Below are 21303 nucleotides of genomic sequence, written 5' to 3'. Positions count from 1 at the left end.
CATACCTTGGCTCCTTTTTCCCCAGGCAATCCTACTTCCCCATCTCTGCCATCATTACCTCTTTGGCCTGGAAATCCTGGAACCCCACTAGGACCTCTTTCACCTTTTATTCCTTAAAACAATTTTAAAAAATGAAATACAATATTCACAGCAGCTTTTTTATTTCTTTCTGCTCATGTAAATGCTGGGTAACTATTCATTACATCTGGATCTATATTAAAAATGTTCAGTTCCTGAATTCAGGTTTCCTTAATGAGATACACTGCCTTTCTAAGCCCAAAATGTAGTTGGCACCCTATGGAACAACTTGGTCTCTCTGTAAAAGGCATATTTATAGGCACCACAAGAACGCAGCTTCCATTCATTCCATACGTAGAAAGTAAAAGTGTTTTGGTACTGAAGTTTTAATCCTTGATTTCAGTGAAAACAGGATATAGCCATGCCATGTGATGTAGAACATTTGCATCAATACTCCCCAAATTTTTGTGTGCATCTATGTGTGTATTTCTCTTCCAATATGTCCATTATTTATAAAAACATTATTTTTGTATACAGGAAAATAAAGGATTCTTGACACAGTCCTTTGGGTATCCTTACCCAAAGATTCACTTTGCTGCATCAAGAAATCCTTTGCAAATAAACAGCAAATGTTTTGCCCTGCTTCAATGTCTGTAAACACACACAGGCATCCAAAACTAAACTAACATTTCATGAACAGTAAGATGGACTTTATTTTGAATAATTAATTTAGCATTTCTAATTAAGCTTTGCCGTCAGATTACTGTAACTTGTTGTTTTCAATTTCTTTTGTTTTTGCAAATCATAACCGTATCTGTGGAGGTTCTTTGCTCTATTTAACTGCAAGAATTTCAGTTGTGCAACTGGTGGCCTACTGTTTCTCTTCAATGACTGCATTTTTAGAAATGGGAGCAGAAATTTGAATGAGATTTAAATTTTTCCTAGAGAGAATGGTGTTGGTTTAAGGCGGTTAACACCTGAAGTAGTGGCTTATGGCACTTCAGGAGGTATGTTCCTGTAAAATAATATTTCTTCATACTTTGACAAGAACTGTGTTCTGTTCAATCTTAGCTATATAGACCTTGATAGGACCCCGATTATCACTCACAACATGAAAAGTCATTTGTTACCATTAATAGCAAGTTGTTAAACCCGTTTCTTGTCTCAGTTAAAGTAAAAAGCATAACTTGTGTTGAGCAAGGTGATGATGAAAAAGATGGTACCAAGAAAGAAATCTAGATAAACAGGACTTCTAGACTTCAGTAACTTGGCAAATTAGGGTTTTAATATGAGTACATGAATGTGGTTTTTCATTATCTAGACATCATATAGGAAACAAAAAGCCTAATGATAAGATAGAGAGTTACCTTTTATTCTAATTCTCCCTGGATCACCCTTCTCTCCTTTTTCACCATCTTGTCCAGCAGAACCAGGTGTCCCCTTACCGTTGAACAACAACAAAAAAGTGTCAGTTACTCTGAAGTAATGAATCAATAAAAATAATTGGAATTAAATATCAATTTCTTACACTGGTTCTAAAACTAGTCCAGTTAGGGTAATACATGAGAAAAGAAACATTATTTCTTTTGACATCTATGTATGCATGTGAATAGAGCCTGGTCTTTTCAGCCTAACTCTGCCAAATGCACAGAGAAACAACTACAAAAAATTATGTAATGCAGGAAAGAATTAGGCTTTGTTCAGCTGTAGCTTGTAAATGCAAGAATATTAAGAGAATTCACAAACTCTTCCCATTGCAGACTGTGATCCGGAATCCACTGAGGCAAGCGACTGGAGCATCACAACTGCTGAATGAGGCTGCCATCCCCCAGGTGAATGTGCTGGTAGGTAGAGGATGTTCATCTGCTTAGTTAAAACCTGCAAAGCTGCTATATAAAATCTGATCTACATCTAGTTTGGTATCTAGCACTGTTAGAAGAGTCTGACTTGACTGGATTAGAGGGAGGAAAAAAGAACTTTCCTATATTTTTACATTGATTTAGCTCTCGGTTCTCCAAGCAGAGTCTGTTCTATGCATCATGATAGGTAACAGTGGTCTTGCAAAAGTACATGTGGGTAAATACATTTTGCCCTATGAAACTTACACAGAATTAAAAGCCCACCAAGGTTGGAAAACTGGACTATTATTTAGCAGGTTTCCTCTGTTATTCAAAATCTTTCACCAAGAAATAGGTGGAGAAAATGCAATTTACAGAGTGATTGTAAACCATAGCAAATGTAACATATGCAGGAGATTTCTGAAAAATGTGGTATATCTGAAACTAGCAGTGACTAATTGTTAGAATGTCTTTAAGTTGGCAGTGCCCAGTCTTTAATGTTCAAGAAGCTGAGTAAGATATTTGAGAAGAGAACAAAAAACAGAAAAAGTACATAGATGCAAAATGCATTAGACGACGGCACTCCTGCATCAAAATGAATTATTCTTCTCCAACCTGAAAACTTTGTTCCTGTTTTTCACTTAAGTAATCTAAGAGATACCTAAGTGTTCAGGACAAGGCTTCGAGCGTTCCTTCAAAACAGCTAAAGGGCTAAAACATACTTTCAACATACTTTCAGAGAGGATTTTAAGAAAAAGCAAAATAAAAACAAATGGAAAGCTTGCAATGAAATCACTGGAACTAGAATGACAGTACCCCTTCAACTCCTTCCTTCAGTCTCACAAAGATTTTTTTTTTCTTTTTCTTGAAAGTGAATGTTTTGGAAAATTCAAGCCGTTCCTCTAAACATGCTCTGTTGTGATGGACCAATCATCAAAAAGCTAGGTATAGCTGGATGTACAGTCCAAGTGCCAGACCAGAGCATACTGAAGTGGAACAAAATCATAACTGGTCCAATAATTCATTGTAAAATGTATATTAAAGGCAATTAGATTAAGTGGGGTTTTGAATTATTGTTCACAGTGGGAAATAAGATATACTTTATGAAGCATATTAAAGAAAATAAGTTTGTTTCCAGAATTAATAGCTAGTTTCAGTGAGTTAGGCAACAAGCATCATCCAATAAGTTATCAACCAAGGAAATATCAAAGGAAATTTGAGCTCGAGACCTAGATATGTTAATCCTGCTGACAGACCCTATTGCATTGGAAATATGCATTTTATGTAAAGGTAACTTCAAAATGTTATAAGGCCTTCTCCTCCCCTCCCCAGACCCAGCCTTATAAATGCATTTATGAAAAACTGCATGTCAGGTACGTTAAGACCGGAATGAACTGGTAGTAGAGAAAATCAAGATTATGTGCAGATGTGAAATAATTCTTACACTCAAAACCTTTTGTACTAAAAGTTCATTCAATTTCTATTCCTGAGAAACTTTGACCAGAATTATTACATTGTAAGCAAGCTATTCATGCAAATAGAAAAAAAAATATTTTGATGGTTATAGTAATTTTTCCTTCTAAGTACTATTAAATCAAGGGCAAAATCTTGATTCCATTTCAGCTTTGTTGCTAATATATGTATCATTAAGAGACAAGGGGTTGCCTTTAGTGGCAGGTCCTCACAGAGAACAAACTTTGGCTGAAAGTGGGAGATTATAAAGTAACACAGAATAGTAAAGGGATAAACACAACTAAAAAATAACACTGTCTTTCAAAATCTGTGGGAGTGACGGACTCTATATTCAGACTGCCTCATCAAAAAAATTAAGACTGAGGACACTGTTTTAAATATTTCAAGTAATTTATAAAAAAGGGGGAAAATTTGCTTGAAATGTCTGACTAGAATGAAGGGTTTCCTCCCCTGCCACCCTCACATGAATGTTGACATAAAATTCATCTTGACCTGTTGATGTCATGCAATTCTTTGTCTTAATAACATTTTGCTGGAAATCCTTTCCTTTGAAATAACTGAGAAAAATCTTCAGTGAGGAAATTTGTGTGTCAACAATATTATCATGAAAAAATGGTGAGTATTCAAAACTAAAAGTAAAAACAAGTTGTAACCAAAACAAAATGAACACACACCAGTCTTCCCAAGCCTCCTGACCACCCCACAGATACAGCATGAGATTCTGTCCTTCAGTATAAAACTCTGCCCCCTGCTGCAAGGAAAATCATAAGTAAACTATAAAACTCTGCAATAAGGAGAGGCAGATACAACTTTTAGAGAGTTTTTCAGGGCAGTTTCCTCCCCTCACCTCTTGAATATCTCTTGTATGAGAGATGTTATTTATTTAATGAAGCTCATGAAAACTACTCACAGGGAGCCCTGGTGATCCCATTGCACCAGATAAGCCTGGGTTGCCCTTTTCTCCATGTCTTCCAGGGTATCCCATTTGCCCTTTCTTTCCTTGAGTACCTGGAGGTCCTTGTATACCACGGGGACCAGGAGGACCAGGGCTACATGAGCAGAGGCCTTGATTTCCTATGTGAATGTTGCAAAATTACATTCAAATAGTTGCAAAATTAATAACACTGCCTTTGTCTTTTCTGTATGTGTAGTGCACAGACTATTTTATTTCATCATGGCCATTCAGAACTGTCCTGCAGGAGAGCTTCTACAACAAAGGTTTAACTGGCTTAAATCCTCTGAAACGCATCTTTTTTTGTTTAGTTTTGACCTCTAAATTTTTAGGTTCTCTAGAATTCCCCGGAGAAAAGAGGATCCTGCTTTGGACCTTCAAATACCTCTCTTTTCCCTCTCCATTATCCTTTTTTCCAGTCACCTGAGCCAACCTTTTGTTCCTTACACATAGCAAAGTCCACACTTTTGATCATCCACATCACCCTCGTTTATACCTTTTTGTGGGGGTACTGCACAGACTATTTTATTTCATCATGGCCTTCAAAAAAGAAGTGTATCAGTAACCTTTTACAGTGTTGAGAAACTGCTTTATCAGGATGACTCTACTAACTTAGAAGCCACAATGCCAACAGGCCATTTAACTCCCCCTTTTGATAGGCCTGATCCTCCATGTTACCATAAACTTCTGCTTGCAAATTTAGACTTGAAGCACTTGATAAGTCTGGCAAAGGTCTCACATTTAAAATGTTGCTACTCAGGCATACTTACCCTTTTCTCCTTTTACACCTTTTCTTCCTGGAAGGCCTGTCTGACCTTTTGCTCCAAGTTCTCCAGGGATCCCTCTGTCAGTACAAATTATACCTTTGAAGAAACAGAAGTGGTACAGCTAATATAAATCAGGCTTAGCTTACTGTTTCCACAACTTAATATACATATTCTCTTTTCCCTTATTTTGGCATCTTCACACAAGAACTAGAGATCTAGTGAAATGCTTTAAGTCACTGCTTACAGATCATACTACAAAAGTCAGTCTGGCTAGAGTTCATGTTCAAAAAAGTGCTTTTTCCCCTTTCCCACCATTAAATTTTAGGGATCTTGTTTCTTTACTAAGGGATACTGATTTGGGCTTCTCTCCAATTTTCTTTGTTTTTAAATTCAGGTGCTGTATTTTTAAGGGACATTTTTCATATGTGTTAGTCTGTGGGTCTAAGTCACCCAGAAAACTAGGAACACCTTGATATCTCATTGATGGACAATTGATGGGAAAAAAACATGTTTCTATATCAACATGCTACTTATCTATATCAAAAGTGATGGAGAAAGAAAATTTCTGTAAGTGCTCTCTCATTGCACTCTTGAGTCTATTAATGTGCAGACTGAGGTTCTCACAGCACAAATTGCTATTGTTGCTGAACCTACTGGGTAGTCCAGGTAAGCCTGGTCTTCCTGGCTGTCCTGGTAATCCTGGTGGTCCGGGAAATCCCGGTCTTCCTGGGATTGATTCACCTCTTCCAGGGAAACCAGGGTCACCTTGAAAACCTTGCGGTCCTGGTGCCCCACTTGTTCCTGGCAGACCAGGCAGACCTGTAAAGAAAATAACGTCGTATGGCTTATAGCACCACAGTAAGGATTACTACGAGATAGCAAGGAGGAAATTATAGGCCATTCAGGACTGTCCTGCAGGAGAGCTTCTACAACAAAGGTTTAACTGGCTTAAATCCTCTGAAACGCATCTTTTTTTGTTTAGTTTTGACCTCTAAATTTTTAGGTTCTCTAGAATTCCCCGGAGAAAAGAGGATCCTGCTTTGGACCTTCAAATACCGCTCTTCTCCCTCCCCATTATCCTTTCTTCCAGTCACCTGAGCCAACCTTTTGTTCCTTACACATAGCAAAGTCCACACTTTTGATCATCCACATCACCCTCGTTTATGCCTTTTTGAGAGAGCAAATAGAATTTCTGGGCACAGCACTCCAGATACAGGCCAACCATGCGTTTACAGTGGACAACAGTGTTCTGTTTTATCTTTTGTTCCTTTCCTAGTAACTCCTGATGTTCTATTTGAGGCTTCTTCATTCTTTTTTTGGCTACTCCTAAGTGCTGAGCTAACATTTTGTTTACATTTTAATTCCTACATCTCTTACTTGTTCCATCATCTCCCGGTCTTCCTAGCGGGCCTGCAGGGCCAGGTGGTCCGATTGACCCTGTATCACCAACGGGACCTGGAAATCCAGGATCTCCCTGTAGACCTACACAGAATTTTAAAATATGTGAATTTAACATCTTATGCAATTGACAGCTTAAATCTAAATTAAACTGCAACTGAAATTATAATTCAGGAACTACACAAAATACAGTAACTTCTCTTTAGTCTTTATGAAACAGTTTTAAATGTGTAACAGTCTAATTTCAAGGTGGGAGGATTTGGTTGCTTATCTAAGGATTACTGCCCTTTTCACGGATATACAGTTTAAAATCTTTGTCACTCAGTAAAAGTAATATCTACATATTTCAAAACACCTACAGAAGTGTTTGCCCAAATAAATACTTTTAGCATTTCCAATAAATGTGCATCTGATGTTACATGCATTTGAGAAGGCTACCAAGGAGGTCATTTCAGGATGATCCTAGTTGAAATGCTCCAGATTTTAAAAAGTGTATTTTGAACATTGCAATAACAAACAAAAATACTTTTGTAATTACTTAGTGATAAGAAAAACTTGAATCAGACATAAGGGTTTGATTAAACTGGAAAAGCAAAACATTGATAATGAGGCTGCTCTCACAAAACCCTGCTAAAAAACCTGTTTTTCTAAAAAATTTAGGAATATGTCAATATCCATTCACACACTGTGCACATGATTAAATGCTACTTGAAATACTGAAATTAAGCATAGGGTTTAGTCTTTTGCCACCTGAGCTGAAAACATACTGAGACCAATGGAAAACAAATGTAACTATTTAGGTTTGAGTCTCTGTCTAATGAGGAGGTTCTGCTAATCTATGGTTGTGTTGTAAATAAGTTGTGTGTTCAGGATCAGCATTTGCTGCACTAGAACTACACTGTATGGGAAGTTCTTTTTAAACATCTTACGGCAGAGGTTACCTAATTGTGAGATGCCAGCTTGGCTGCCCTCTACTGCTTGTTGCTGTGAAGTAACTTCCACACAGCATTATTATCAACAAGGTGATCAAGGTGTAGATAAGGGAGGTAGAATTTAAAATCCTGTCTGAGGCTGTGGTAGGAAGGTAAGCAGATTAAGAGGTATTCTGTTAGGTGCACTAGTTACAGATGTGTGGGGTAAAGATGATAGGTGGCTGAGGAAGAAAGAGAAGAAAGCATGGTTCCCTCCTGCAAATGAGTGTAAGATAGTACTATCTGGTATTTTTTGATGTTATCAACAGCTACAGTTGCAGCTGCCAGGGCTAGCCAGGCAAAGAATGTTTGGAAATGCCTACTCTAAAGCATTAAAGTTAGGAAATGCATTAATGAGCGATAACACAATGCTAAGGTAGAATTAGTGTGTGTTGATGCATCTTATTTTTTGGAGAGAACCATGGTGTGCACCTGCCTTTTTATACAGACATAGCAAACTTATTGCTTCTAGGAATCATAGGACCTCCTGTACGTGTGCAGGCTGCAAAACATGCACGCAGTTAGTTCAGCACTTCCTGAAAACCAGTGGATGTGTTGTACAACCTTCTGGATGTGTTGTACAATCATGCAACACTTGCTCTGACTGTCCAGGAATTATAGAGGTAGGGTTGAATAAAGTATCTCACACTACCACACACACTCTCAATAGCACAAGAAATTCTGGGTAAACCTAATAATTTCCCTTAATCTGCCCGGATTAGATTTCTAAGGAGGAAAAAACCAGCATATTCAGGGAGAAAGGGGAAAACGATGGCTTATTAAATTCTGAAGCCTTTAATTTTCTTATGTTTGCAGCGCTTACTGATACACTGAAATACAATGGCAATAGCAGGAACTCATGCTAACCAAAAATAGCTTTTAAAAGTGGTGGAACTCAATGACAAAATCCTGTCTGAACCAGAGTTAGAGCTTTCCACAAACTTCAGAGCAACTAGGATTTCACTGAAAGACTAAACTGAAGAACTGAAGACTAAAATCTGTGTGTTGTGGCAATTCTGAAAATCAGAATTCTAAAATACTATGGGAAGCCCAGCTTGCTTAATTGTAGACCATTACCTAGCATGAGCTTTTTTTTTTTTTTTTTTTTTTTTTTTTACAGGTCTAAATATATGTCTAGAGAGTCTGTCTGACAGATCTAGCTATGACTATATGCATAAAGATCTTTAAAGTAAACATTTAATCTGAAATGTGTATTTCTAACCTAGTTCCAGTAAGATCAGTGAGACACAAACAAAATGCAGGATGTGGCAATTAGAGAGACAAAGTTTTAGGATCCCTGGTAAATCCCTAGTGATCACTTTCAAACAAATTAACAAAATATGTCCTATACACTTTAGGCAGCAGAAAGAGTAGTTAAAACTAGCTATAACCTTTTACAGGAAACAGTGGAGTTTCAACAGTTCCAGGAGGACCTGGGGGCCCTTCTTCTCCAGGATCCCCCTGTAAAAATCCAAAATCCATAAAGTTTACAGGTAGATACAAACATGCAATTTGCTATTGCATAACTGAAAATTTCAACAGTAGTGGGTCCACAAGGATGTGACAAATCCAAATTACCTGAGAAACTCAATTCTAACACTTCAAAACATTTAAGAACAGACAAAAAAAAATAAAATAATCTTTACCAATGATTAAACAGTAATAAACTTATCTCACACATCTATTTGACTTTCCAAAACTTGTGACTGCTGTCTGATTTCATTCATGTACTGTAAAACTGAGTCAATTACAGCAAAATCAGTACCATATTTAATTGAAATGCTTTGATTTAAAATTAGATATAATTATTTGTCTTAAAATTGTAAAAAAGAAAGTTACTTTTATGATGACAGAAAAGCACTAAGAAAAGCTCCTTCACAGTCTGATGGATATTATCAATGGTAAGAGAAAATCTTAGCTCTTATAAAAAGTTTAGCATGTCTGCATCATGGAAACATCAAAGTGCCTACTAATTGCAAGGAAAATCACTTCTGCTTGGAAGATTTCTAAATTAGCTTGGATGCTGATGGTTAGGATTGCAAGTGAAATGGACTTTAGGAAAGTTTTTTATGTGGCAAACAGCATTAGACTTTTTACTTTGGTGTAGATTAGTAATTAACCCTGCTCTCTACATCAAATGGGAAGCCGAAAACGTGGATCTGGGAACTGCTTGGTTAGGCAGCATTCCTGACACTGGAATTTGGGGCCTTCTAGGACAGAGATGAGAACTGAGACTGTAAAATTGGACCATCACTCTTATAAAGCAAGGAGTCCATGTCTTCTGGGGGCTTTTTTAAAATATTGGTATCTCTGTAATGTTTGAACAGTACTGGAGCTGTTGCTGGTTACCTCTTAACAGATGCCATGAACTTTTTCCTCTGACTGCATCTTGTTGAATGCAGTAACACAACTGTGTGCTCTTTGGCTATTTTAAACAGGAATGTAAGTAAGTCTTCCCTAACAATATAAGAGAGACTTCTACATGGCAAGAAAGAAAGCAAAAGTAAACTCTAACATTTTTCCTCCTCTGATAAAGCTATAAAGTATTTTGAAATTTAAAATTAACGATCAAAGTAACAATAAATATACATACAATAGATGGATGTCATCCCAGTCATGAATGACTTTTATGTCATTCTAAAATTAGCACAACCAGAATACAAGAAAGAACTGAAGAGTCAATGAGCCAAGGTCAAAAAGTTCAATTCCTGATACCTCCTGAAGTGGGAAGTTCTAATGGTGCTCTTTGAAGATCTCTGTCCTCAGACTTTTAGATTTATGATCATTTCCAGGAGGCAGCTTAAGTACTTGCTAAGTTTTCACTGGGCTGATTAGATCTGTACTTTTCAGCACCAATCTGATTTAGCCGGTCATTTTTCAAGCAGAATGGCAACGTACCTGTCATCTTTCTGAATCTTGCATGAGTTAATCTGATTTTTTTCAGTCGTATCCATATTTGATTCTTTTTTTTTTTTTGCTCCATGCATAAGCAAATGTAATGTCATCTTCATGAAACTTTAATGCAGACATTCACACTTTTCCCTAGTATTCTCTAGTGAGAATTAATTATTCTCTGCTTACTCTTTGCAGCATTAACTGATGGCTTCTGAGGCTATGGACTAAGGAACTGAGACTGAAGAGTGGTTCCTATACAATTTGATATTCCTTCTCCATATATTGTCTCGTATTTGTTAATGATGCCCCCAACTAAAGTAATATGCACATCAGGGTGAGTATTTATTAACAACACAACACTCAGAGTCTGATTCCAGTTTTAAGGGATAATGGACTGCAATGATCTTTCTGTTACTGAATGAGATATGTAATATTTTCATCTAATTAGCATCCGAATGAGCCTGCATTGTTATAAAACTGCCAATACGCAAATAGCAGAAGAATGAACATCCACAGACATTTTTTTTTCCAACTGTGACTACATAAACTCAGGATAACTCTTGGCAAATGAGATTCACTGACTCCTATGGTCAGCAATGTAGAGTTCCCCTTCTTTTCATATGCACCAAGCAGGAAAGTTTACTTCTATAGTTATTTACCACTACTGTACTGAGTAACTATGACTATCGTGAAAACAGTAAATCTTAAAAGTAATTATGAATATAGAAAGGGCAATGATCTGATAGTCAGGTACAGTTTGGAGGAACCATTAACATTTATATAGATATACAGGTGTGTGCATGTGCATTTTTGTTCTTTTTACCTTTATGCCTGGATAGCCAACTTGTCCAGGAAAACCAGCAACTCCTGTTTCTCCCTGGAAAAGATTACATAAATATCTTTGGGTAAATGTCTTAATACAATTAATGTTGAGTGGTCAATTAAGTGGTCAGTGGATCCAGTGTACCTGGAGCACAGAACTAGCTGGAATACATACTAGCAGACTCATAGACTGCATTGGTTTAATATAGCTGATATTGGCTTGCTGCCTGCTGAATGACCCTCTTAAACTAATCCCGCATGCAAAGCAGCAGCATATCAGCTTCTCCTGTCTTTTTATGATCTATTAGTTTATTCATTTATCCAGTATTCAGACTCTTTGAGCTGACAGTGATTAAAAAAAAAAAAAAAAGTAAAAAGTAATTTTGCAGATAATATAGTCAGCTGTCTGGAGAAAAATTCCAGAAGCAAATATCTGTACATTAATGTGATTTATGGATAGTGTGACCATTACCTTAACTAGATTTGGAAATGAGTTGAGGAGAACAGATAGGAAAAAAGGCAAGACATACTTATATCTGCTGTGCTTTAATCCAGTAAGATGTTGTAAGTTCTTAACTAACATTTAACAGACTTAAGAGCAAAACTAGAATTTCATGAGCCAGAAAGGCAAACGAAATATACATAAGTGACAGAACTTGCCATGCTATGTAATTTTTCTATCATGCTATCTTCATGTCCTACTGGTCATCCCTCTTGCACTCAACTATAGATCCCATTGCCAATTTCAGCCAAATTTCAGAGAGAATGAAGGTCCAAGGACAAGGACTTCATACAATTTTAGTTGCAACAGGTAGCAGAGAAGAAATGAGGGAACACAGTATGAGCTACAAAGTTTCAAGGAATTCCAAATCAACACAAATCCATAAGAAATCAGACCTTGCTGATCCCACTGTTCAGGGAGCTGCTTGGACGTTTTTTCTTACCTTTATTCCAGGAAAACCTGCAGGTCCATAAGAACCAGGGCTACCCTGATAAAAGCAAGCAGATTGAAAACTAAACCTATTCAAAATGGCACCCATTCAGAATTGCTGAACACTTAACATTTCTTAGATAATTATTACTTGGTATAATATTTTCCAGTACTAGCACTTGCAACTACCTTGCAAATACTTTATATGAGAGATGGGCATGAATTTGAACTATAGCCAAGAAGTCTTCACTTAAATTTTTATTACACTGTACCAAGCATAATAACAGACATTGCTCCATGTAAGCACTGTTACACAAATCAAGTGGAAGCTACTGCAAACGCTTGTCACCAGTCTGTACCAAATACATTAAAATCAGTGTGTTAGTACTGTATTACTGCACAGTAGCTTTGCAATACGAAATATTTATTGGATAAGCCCCCAGATTTGTTATCTTTCCAAGGACAGAAAATGCCTATGAGGTTAAGTCTGGGACAGGGTGACTCCTAGGGCAAGACCTATGTAAATATTCTATATACAGACTTGTTCAAACAAACAAACAAATTTTAAAAACTTCTTTTGAAATGCATACTTAAACTAACTGCTAAATATTTGCTAAAATAATTGTGACTTTGTGAAACAATTTATTCTGAAGCTTTCTTACCCGCACTCCAGGAAATCCAGGAATACCTTTTTCACCCTTTTCTCCTCTTCCAGATACACCCTGGAGCATTCAAAACACCTTGTTTAAACAAACTGCTTGGTAAAGTGCTGTCATAAACTTTGTTTTACGTGCATGTTTATTAGCTTATGTATACATTAGGTTAATGGAACTTGTTTCACTTGCTAGGGTCAATCATTGGAGTTTATTTCATACAGCACTTCCTCAATTATTCAGTTAGAGCTTTAGTTATTCAAGGAACATAAACCTGCTGGATGTCTTCTCCTAGCTTAAAGGATCTTTAGCAGTTTGGGTTTTAAGATCTGAGTCTGGGACCTTTTGGGCCACATCAGGTATTTTCCTCAGTTACTGGCTGCAACTAATGAGCATACTGTTATCTATGTGTACAGATAGGATCCTTCTTTTTCAAAGTAAAGCTTAAATGAAAGATTTGTTGCCTTTCCCAGGGCTGAGTAACAATGGTCCATTAATTTGCAAAGGAAAATGGCTTCCTGAAACAGTGCTAGACTTAGAAATGTGATATTCAGGCTTCTTGCTTCTTCTCTTCTTCCTACAAAGTTAAATAAGTATTTAAAATAGATTAACTAGCCTTGTTCTTTTGTGCCCAATTATCTTCTGTTTCTCTGAGATCTGGTAAGCTTCCTGTCTGTGGATTTTTCCCCTCAAAATTTACCAGAAATGCACAAAGTTAAAAGTCTCTCCCTAACATACTTATGCATCGTAATATGCCCCACTAAGATCCCATAAAAGTTAAGTTTTCCATCTTCTCTCGAGAAGAATAAGCTGTGTTTTTATCTTCTTCACTGTCATAGTCACTTATGTATTAATAACCCAGTTGGAAATGACACTGACCTTTCACTACCAGGCAACAGTTGATAGACAGGTATCAAATAGGACAGATTTAGAAAGATTTTTCTGAGGAGTTTTGAAACATGTTTGCTTTCACATTGATCTAGGTGGTGTTTAAATTTCATAACACAAGTGCTATTATTTCTTACATCACCTCATGCTTTAAAGGATTAAATTAACAACCACAGAAGTTAACAGAATTTCGCCAGGACTGTATTCAAAACAAAACACGTTACTTACTTTGGGTCCACGTGGTCCTCTGTATCCTGTCATTCCAGGAAGTCCTTTTTGGCCCTAAGTGTACAGGGAAAGATTTAAGTGTATTTTAATGTGCACAACATGCCTATGTGTCATTTAACTTTTTAAAATCCTGTTCTGAATTACAGCTATTAAAACAGTACTTTGTTAAGCACTGGGCCTGTTCCTGTAGACATACCAGGCATAGGAAAATAGGAAAGATAAACATGTACTGATATTTATTTCTGTTAACACTGCGTAACCAGCACAGCCCCTCTGCAATGAGACATACATCTTTCACATCCAGAAATGTGCTAACTGGGGCTTTGTTCCCACAAAGGCACATGACAGTAGTTCTATTTTGTTTGCTGCTCTATCTAGTTTGATGCAAGTATTCACTGCATCTAAGCTTGTGCAGTACAGCCCCAGTCTGAATGAGAAGCATGGTTGGTAGGCCACATTCAGCAGTAACATAGGGAGTACATACAGGTTCTTGTGGTCCTTTGCCCCTCCCCTCAGGTCCACAGCTGTACATAACAACCATGTGCATGATCAAAAGCTGAGATCCAGCGTGTGAAATTCTTAGCTCCCAGAGTTGAGGCTGAAGGGCTGGCCATGCAAGATTAATCCTTTCATTTGTATATGTAAACAAATTAGACTTGAGAACTATAGAGACTCCACTGTGGGCTCCATAAGGTAATTTTGGTATCTTCTGTTCTTCTTTAACAAGTGTTTCAGTGTTTTAGGGCATAAATGAAGCAAGATTCAGGATTTAAGAACAGGAGTGTTAGTTTGAATCTATTAGGGCATAAATGAAGAAAGATTCAGGATTTAAGAACAGGGGTGTTAGTTTGAATCTATTTTGACCAACAAAGTCCTGTAACTGTGGCTACAGTAAGCATGTCACTGAAGAAGTACAGTAAATAACAGGATCTTGCATTAAAAATGCACAACAGAATCGCACTTATTTTTTCATTTTAGAATAGTAGGCTAGAAGGGTTAGAGTGGATAGTTCAAAATGTTACACTGAAAAAAAAATCAAATAGAACAAATGCCAAAGAGGTAAAGAAAACAGTGTTAGAATTATGAGAAGAGCTACAAAAGATCCAATACCAGAGTAATCAGCTTCATGAGAGATCCCTGAAACATTATGATTTGCTTATGATAGAATGTGAAGAAAAACAAATCAAGAGCAGTATCTCTTTACTGTGTTAAAACAGGCATCTCGCAGGTAAGGAATTACAACTCTCCAGAACATCTGTGAGAAGGGTGCTGAACAGGATCTCTACTGAAATTGATGGTTTATTACTGAAAGGTATGTCCTGTTTTTGCTGTCCTTGTAAGAATTACATCACAGGATTGTAGTTGCCAAGTTGAGTACAATTAAATGCAAATAGAGATTAACACCTTTTCTCCTTTGAACAGTTGAGCTCCAGGAGGTCCAATTAACAGTGGTGACCCTGGTGGCCCAGGAAGTCCAACATCACCCTGCAGAACCCAGAGGAACGGCAGAAAGAAACGGTCTGTTCCGTGAGACTTAGCACGTATCCCTACACTAGTACAGAATTATGTATTTCTTTACTCACTGAACATGTGTTGACACCTGTAGATAAATCAGGCTTTATACTGAGGTCTGTAAGCCTCTCTACATTCTTCCCAGATGAACATGACTGAAAATCTTAATCTCCTTCTATTTTCCCCCCTCATTAAAAATAACATTACAGTTGAGGAAATAAATGAGAGCTCTGAGGTCATAGCTCCTGCTCTGAGCCTGCTACGGAGAGAGTTACATGGTTGTCAAATCTCCTTGCTTTCCATACAGTCTCTCTGAAACCTTTAAGCACATGACTTCATGAATGTACAGATGAGATTTGCTATGGAAAGTTACATATTAGAAACCTCTATGGATTCCAAAAAGTGATTGGACCAAATCACGGAAGAAAAATCAAATATTCTACTTCGGTGTTGGAAGTCCTGAATATGCTAATAGGTGGAGAGTGGGAGAGGAAATATTTTTATGTGCTTGTCCTGAGCTTACGGGATCACTGCAAGGTCAGAAAGTCCAAAGACCCACATGAGACCCACACACCTGTGTATGTCCAAACCAACAAAAGCTTGAGCATGCACTTCTATTTGGGAGATCTTCAATAAATGAAACTTACTTTCTTAGGATGTGCTTCTAATTCTAGAGCAAGGATAGCTTTAATAATATTTGCTTTCTTACCGGCTCCCCCTTTTGTCCATCCACTCCAACACCTGGATTTCCCTAGTTGACAAAAAATGTATGCAATTTGAAGGTAATCAGAAAACGCTGATATTAGAATTTAATTAAGAAATTTCTTGGAGAAAAATTGGTAACAGCCATAAGAGACATTTCAACTATCTGTATAAATTAATGCATTATCTCACTAACAGCTTCAGGAAAAATAGTTGCCTACCTGTTCACCTGGCAAACCTGGGAAACCTGGAGCACCCTTTAAAAGAAAATGAGTAAAAGTTAGTATGTCTCACATAAGGGACAGATTTACTTTGAAAATTACACGTACTTGACAGCATCACACATTGTCAGAATCTCCTCTTGGGGTATACTCCTCCCAGATTGCAATTTACATCACCTGGTTCCTGCTTTCAGAAGGGCTGAAGTCTAGCTCCCCCCTTTCCTGCCTCCCACATGGTAGCCTTGAAGAAAGGGAATAAAGGAGAGAGCACTACCAGCGTTCTTCTGTGGCTACAGACTGCTGGGATCAAATGCATTCACACAGGCATGTGAAGAAACAACGTATACTCCAATTCCTGTACTTCCAAACTCACAAGGTAAGGCAAAACCTCTCTTTTTATCAGCTGCCTCAGAAATGACGTCTAAGCTTGAATCCATACTGCCTTAATTGACATTAAGGCAAGCTCTAAAACCAGTAGACCAGAATTCATGCATATACTGGAAATACAAGACTATAAAACTGTGGTGATCTTACAGGCAAGCCTGGTTGGCCTGGGTATCCAGATGGGCCTGTTGTACCTCTTAATCCTCTAGGTCCCTGAAAAAGATGGCAAAAGGCTTGTTTGTAAAAATACCAATAGCTTACCCTCTTCTTCACAAAGACAGTCTCTCTAAAATGTCTGCATCACTTGGACTCAGTCTACTGGCACTGAACACATTCCACCCATATATCATTGGCCTGAAGTTTATACCACGCCTGAAACAAAATTGTCACTAGAGTAGCTCTGCACTAGTTTCTGGATGGTACTGCACAGATACAGATACTGGCAACGCACAATTATGTAGTATCAATGCATTGAAAGAATATCTTGTTAGCAACTGTGCTAGAGTGTGGGGACTTGATACAGCTCATCAACAAATACTTTTCTGAAAGGCCTAAAAAGAGGATCCTAGAGCCATAAGAGTGTGAGTCTATAAGAGCTCAGCAACCACATTAACTCCTCTCTCCTCCCTCTGACATATTTTTATGGCTAAAATGTGGTAGCATGCTACATGTTCTTGGAAGATCCAAAATATACTTTTGAAGAAGGTATCACACCTCTTCACATCTTGAATTTCATAAATTAGCTATCTGGCAAACTGCATATATTGGGGGTAACAGCCACTCAATGCACTGGCAGTGCTTAGGTCCAAACCACAACGCAGTTTGGCGGAAGGTCCATTTCTGCTCATTTCAGCAAGCATAAACTGGTCATGGGGGCATCTATAGAAAATGGATTTTAGATAGACTCTATTCTGGAATTTTCTTATTTAAGAAAGGCAGGGAGAAACCCTAATGTTGCTTTATTATATCCAAAAAGCATGTATAGAGCCTGCTGATTGTACTTACTGGCATGCCAGGAGGTCCAGGATCACCTCTGTCTCCCTGTAACAACAGTCATTTAGCAGATAGAAGTCAAAGCTTGTGATACTTCAATTGGGAATTTTCTAGCTTTATACCTTTTAAGATCTCAAGCTATCTGTTCTAGTTGTATATTTGCATTTAATTTTGTTTACAGTAAGCTTTATTAAACAGTTAAGATTTTTGAGAACAACTAAATGTGCCATACATATTTTTCTTTGAAATATATATATATATATATTATTTAGATATAGATATAAAGCTTTAGCTATATATATTATATATATCTATTTATATATATAAATAGATAAAAAATTTTTTGTAATCATATACTCACTGGAGGCCCTTTTCCAAAATGGGAAACATATACTGAATTTCCTTTTTCTCCTTTTTGCCCTGGATACCCCTTGAAAGTAAAAAAAAAAAAAAAAAAGAAAAAAAGAAGAGGGAAAAAAAAGTCTTTTAAAACATTGTTTCACTTTCTGATACTATAGATTCATAGATAATGAATCTATGAAATGAATCAATGAATGAAATCTAGGAATCACTTGTGGTTTTTTGGTGCCCCTATGTCATTAGGTAATCCATAGGAATCACCATCACTGCAGTAGCATTTTGCAGTTTTGTCTAACAAGACCCTTAAATCTAAAATTACCTTCTTACTGGTGAGAAAAACAGCTCCTCACAGCTTTTGGACTCCTGCTGTGTTAGGGACTCCTTAGCTCTTAAGTGCGTCAATATTCTAGAGTCTTTCCAAACCTTGCCTTTCTATCGACATTGCCATCTTTTATTTCACTGGGTCAGTGGCTTTATGTATTATGCACTCTGCTTCTCCAAAAGTTCATGCTATATTTAGAAGAAGCTACAGTGATTCTACATACAGTTACAGTGCTGAAAGTGTAGACTGCTTTACATGCATAATATTCAACATTTCCAGACACTAGCAAATATGTTTTAAAGTCTACACAAAAAGTAAATCCAATGCCTAAAGGCCCTGTTTTCCATAAAATTAAGTTCCCCTACTACTTGTAGTGGAACCTTCACATAACTTAGCCTGTTCTAGCACCCTCAAAATCTCAGTCTGACTTAGTTGGAATGATGGTTGCTTTTTCAAAATTTTATTTTAATACTTAATTCACTATTATGAGCATGATGCATACATATTTTAAAATACATATAAATAACAGATATATAAAGGCATTACTTCTGAAGTTTTCTCACAACAAATCCAAGTGTACTGCGTATAATTAATTGGAGTCTGTAACCAATTAGCTATTGGCTTCCATAAACTGGGTAGTGTAATTCACAGAGTTTAACCATTTTAAAACTGTATCGGTTTCCTGATATTTAAATCCTGAATCAGAACAAAATAGGTAAAGTCCTTACCCCTGGAATGCTACAATAAGGAGAAGAGTTACAGCTGCCTGCAGCTGCATGTATCTACAGTAGACTGCATAAAGATTACAGGTCAAACAACAGCTGCTTAAGAACACGTTAAACACATGGAAAGCTGTATTTGTCTTTGCATTATTTAACTGATGTTTCTAAACACATTTTATATGTCATCTCTAACATAATAAAACCACTTTGTTAGATTCAGTTTGTTACCTTATACATGACTTAAGTAACCCTTTTCTTTTCCAAGTTATTGGTGAGGTAAATGAACAGATCTTAACAGATAACAGAAGTAAAGCTGACAAATACATATGCAGTTTTGCATAAAATCATAAGAGATAAAGCTATAAGTATGAAATAAAATGTTAGCTGTAATATATAGTCAAGCTGGTACTTGGTGCAATAAATTGATTTAAAAACAGATAATTTGCATAAAGAGGTTGGAATGACATTCTTGTACACAAGCAAATATGGTTACTATGTCTCCTTTTCTGGGTAGCCAAATTAATTTGCACTGGAATTTTAGTGTGGATATCCAAGGTTACATGCCTATTGTGTCTCCATTCCTTTTTAAATTGCAAATACTTTTCTAGCCCTGCCAAAGAGAATGCTCCTGGAATTGGAGTATTTATGCTATAATTTGTCCAATGTCTCATTTTCCTTTTATGTTCCTTGGCTACTTTAACTAAAGGCAAATTGCATTTTGAAACCTGCAATAAGTGAGGAAAAAGTGAACAGAAGCCATTTTACTGTTTTGGAGAGTAGTGGGTTAGTTTCTAAGAGGTGTAATACATCAGGTTATAATAAAGTTTTTTTTAATCAGGTTACGAGCTTGAAAGTATCTATTGTAGGCCCAAGACTGGAAATGTATGTTTTTTTCATTTACTATATTTGGTAATGTCTTCTCACTATCTCACCCTTTGCACAGTTTTTGATTGTCCAGGGCTGAACCAGCACATCTTTTAGCTCTCAGTGAACACGCTGACTTTCATTTAAACTGCAGTTGTTTTTTTGTTTTGTTTTAGACAATTTTAGGGAAGCTCTTAAATGAGCTATTAATCATTCAGAACTAAATCTTTTTTCCACGGAAAGTCAAAGACTGGGGACTAGATACGTTCAGAACAATTTCTTTAGAGCTATAGCAATTTATATCATTTACTGATATGACAGTGTTTTTTATCTTCACTAGTAAGGCATTGCTAGCCTAAATATTTAATATTGTTCACTTTTCCTATTAAAATAGGAAGCATTTTAAAATTGTTTAAAGTGCTAATTTTAAAAATTTTAACTAAAAAGATCTCTATGTGCGTGGATAATACCCAGGCAAGACTGGGTGTGCACACAGCAGTCATGAGTATGATCTGCACAAGATGTGATGCATGGCCACTGACATTTGTAAGGTCATAAGTTTGGAGGAGATCTGTTGATATAGTTATGTGATCTACCAGTGAGAATCTTCAGTTGTTGCAGAATTAAGTCTTGCTGAAACTTTCACTGACTGCTGAGTCCTCTCAGATATATCTCTGCTATTAAAGCTTTCAAAATTTTTCAAATAGTGACAAAGGGTACAACAGGTTCATGCCACTGCTTCTCAATTATACTTCCTTGACATGGCTTTGGTATGGTTATTTGGTAGGGAAACAAAGTAGAATTTAACTCTCAAGTTAGACAAATACACTTCACAGATTTAAAAAAAAAAAAAAAAAAAAAAAGAAAGAAAAGAAAAAAGAAAAAAAACTTATTTCACATTCAAGTTTAGACTTAATCTGGTAAACTAACAAGTTTCCTTTATTCCCATTAGCCTTAGCAAGAACGGAAGGTGTCTGGAACTTCATGGTGCAGTATAGAAAAAGTTTCTTAGCATGGCAGATGAAGCACCCACAGCCATAAAGCTAGTGTCTAAACACTAGCTGTAGTCTAAAACTCCTTTCATTTTAAGTCCTGTTATCTTGGAGGGGAAATGAAGAAATATGTTGTTAATAGACAGTAAAAATTCTTGTAACATACATAAGGACCTCTTGGTCCAATGTATCCATTTTCGCCTGGGAATCCTGGATCTCCTCTTGAGCCATTGCAGCCATCCAAACCACGTTTGCCCATGGATCCTTCACTTCCTGGTAATCCCTGACAGACAGTTTAATATTTATTACAGATATACCATGATAGATAGGGAACTACTTTTTTACTGAACAGAACAGTTGTGAGACAAATATGCCTGAACTGGAACAGAGTACATCT

General features: G+C 36.9%; 1 protein-coding gene across 5 annotated transcripts in view; it reads right to left on the bottom strand.

Moving 5' to 3' along the window:
• COL4A4 (collagen type IV alpha 4 chain) overlaps window positions 1-21303 on the bottom strand; it is a 76654-nt gene that overhangs the window by 30681 nt on the left and 24670 nt on the right. For all 5 annotated transcript variants that reach the window (XM_062582207.1, XM_062582205.1, XM_062582209.1 and 2 more), the window contains 18 exons: window positions 21073-21189; window positions 18008-18076; window positions 17659-17694; window positions 16804-16866; window positions 16270-16305; window positions 16056-16097; window positions 15239-15319; window positions 13835-13888; window positions 12728-12787; window positions 12079-12123; window positions 11136-11189; window positions 8809-8878; window positions 6426-6530; window positions 5703-5867; window positions 5052-5144; window positions 4240-4403; window positions 1386-1458; window positions 6-112 (listed from right to left, as the gene is read on the bottom strand). In XM_062582207.1, the coding sequence (XP_062438191.1) occupies window positions 6-112; window positions 1386-1458; window positions 4240-4403; window positions 5052-5144; window positions 5703-5867; window positions 6426-6530; window positions 8809-8878; window positions 11136-11189; window positions 12079-12123; window positions 12728-12787; window positions 13835-13888; window positions 15239-15319; window positions 16056-16097; window positions 16270-16305; window positions 16804-16866; window positions 17659-17694; window positions 18008-18076; window positions 21073-21189 (1434 nt within the window). The remainder of the gene's footprint in view (window positions 1-5; window positions 113-1385; window positions 1459-4239; window positions 4404-5051; window positions 5145-5702; window positions 5868-6425; window positions 6531-8808; window positions 8879-11135; window positions 11190-12078; window positions 12124-12727; window positions 12788-13834; window positions 13889-15238; window positions 15320-16055; window positions 16098-16269; window positions 16306-16803; window positions 16867-17658; window positions 17695-18007; window positions 18077-21072; window positions 21190-21303) is intronic.

This window comes from Rhea pennata, chromosome 9 (assembly GCF_028389875.1).
Source record: "Rhea pennata isolate bPtePen1 chromosome 9, bPtePen1.pri, whole genome shotgun sequence".
NCBI classification, from domain to species: domain Eukaryota; kingdom Metazoa; phylum Chordata; class Aves; order Rheiformes; family Rheidae; genus Rhea; species Rhea pennata.
Note: the sequence above shows the minus strand (reverse complement) of the source record. Positions and strands in the feature narration are given on the sequence as shown.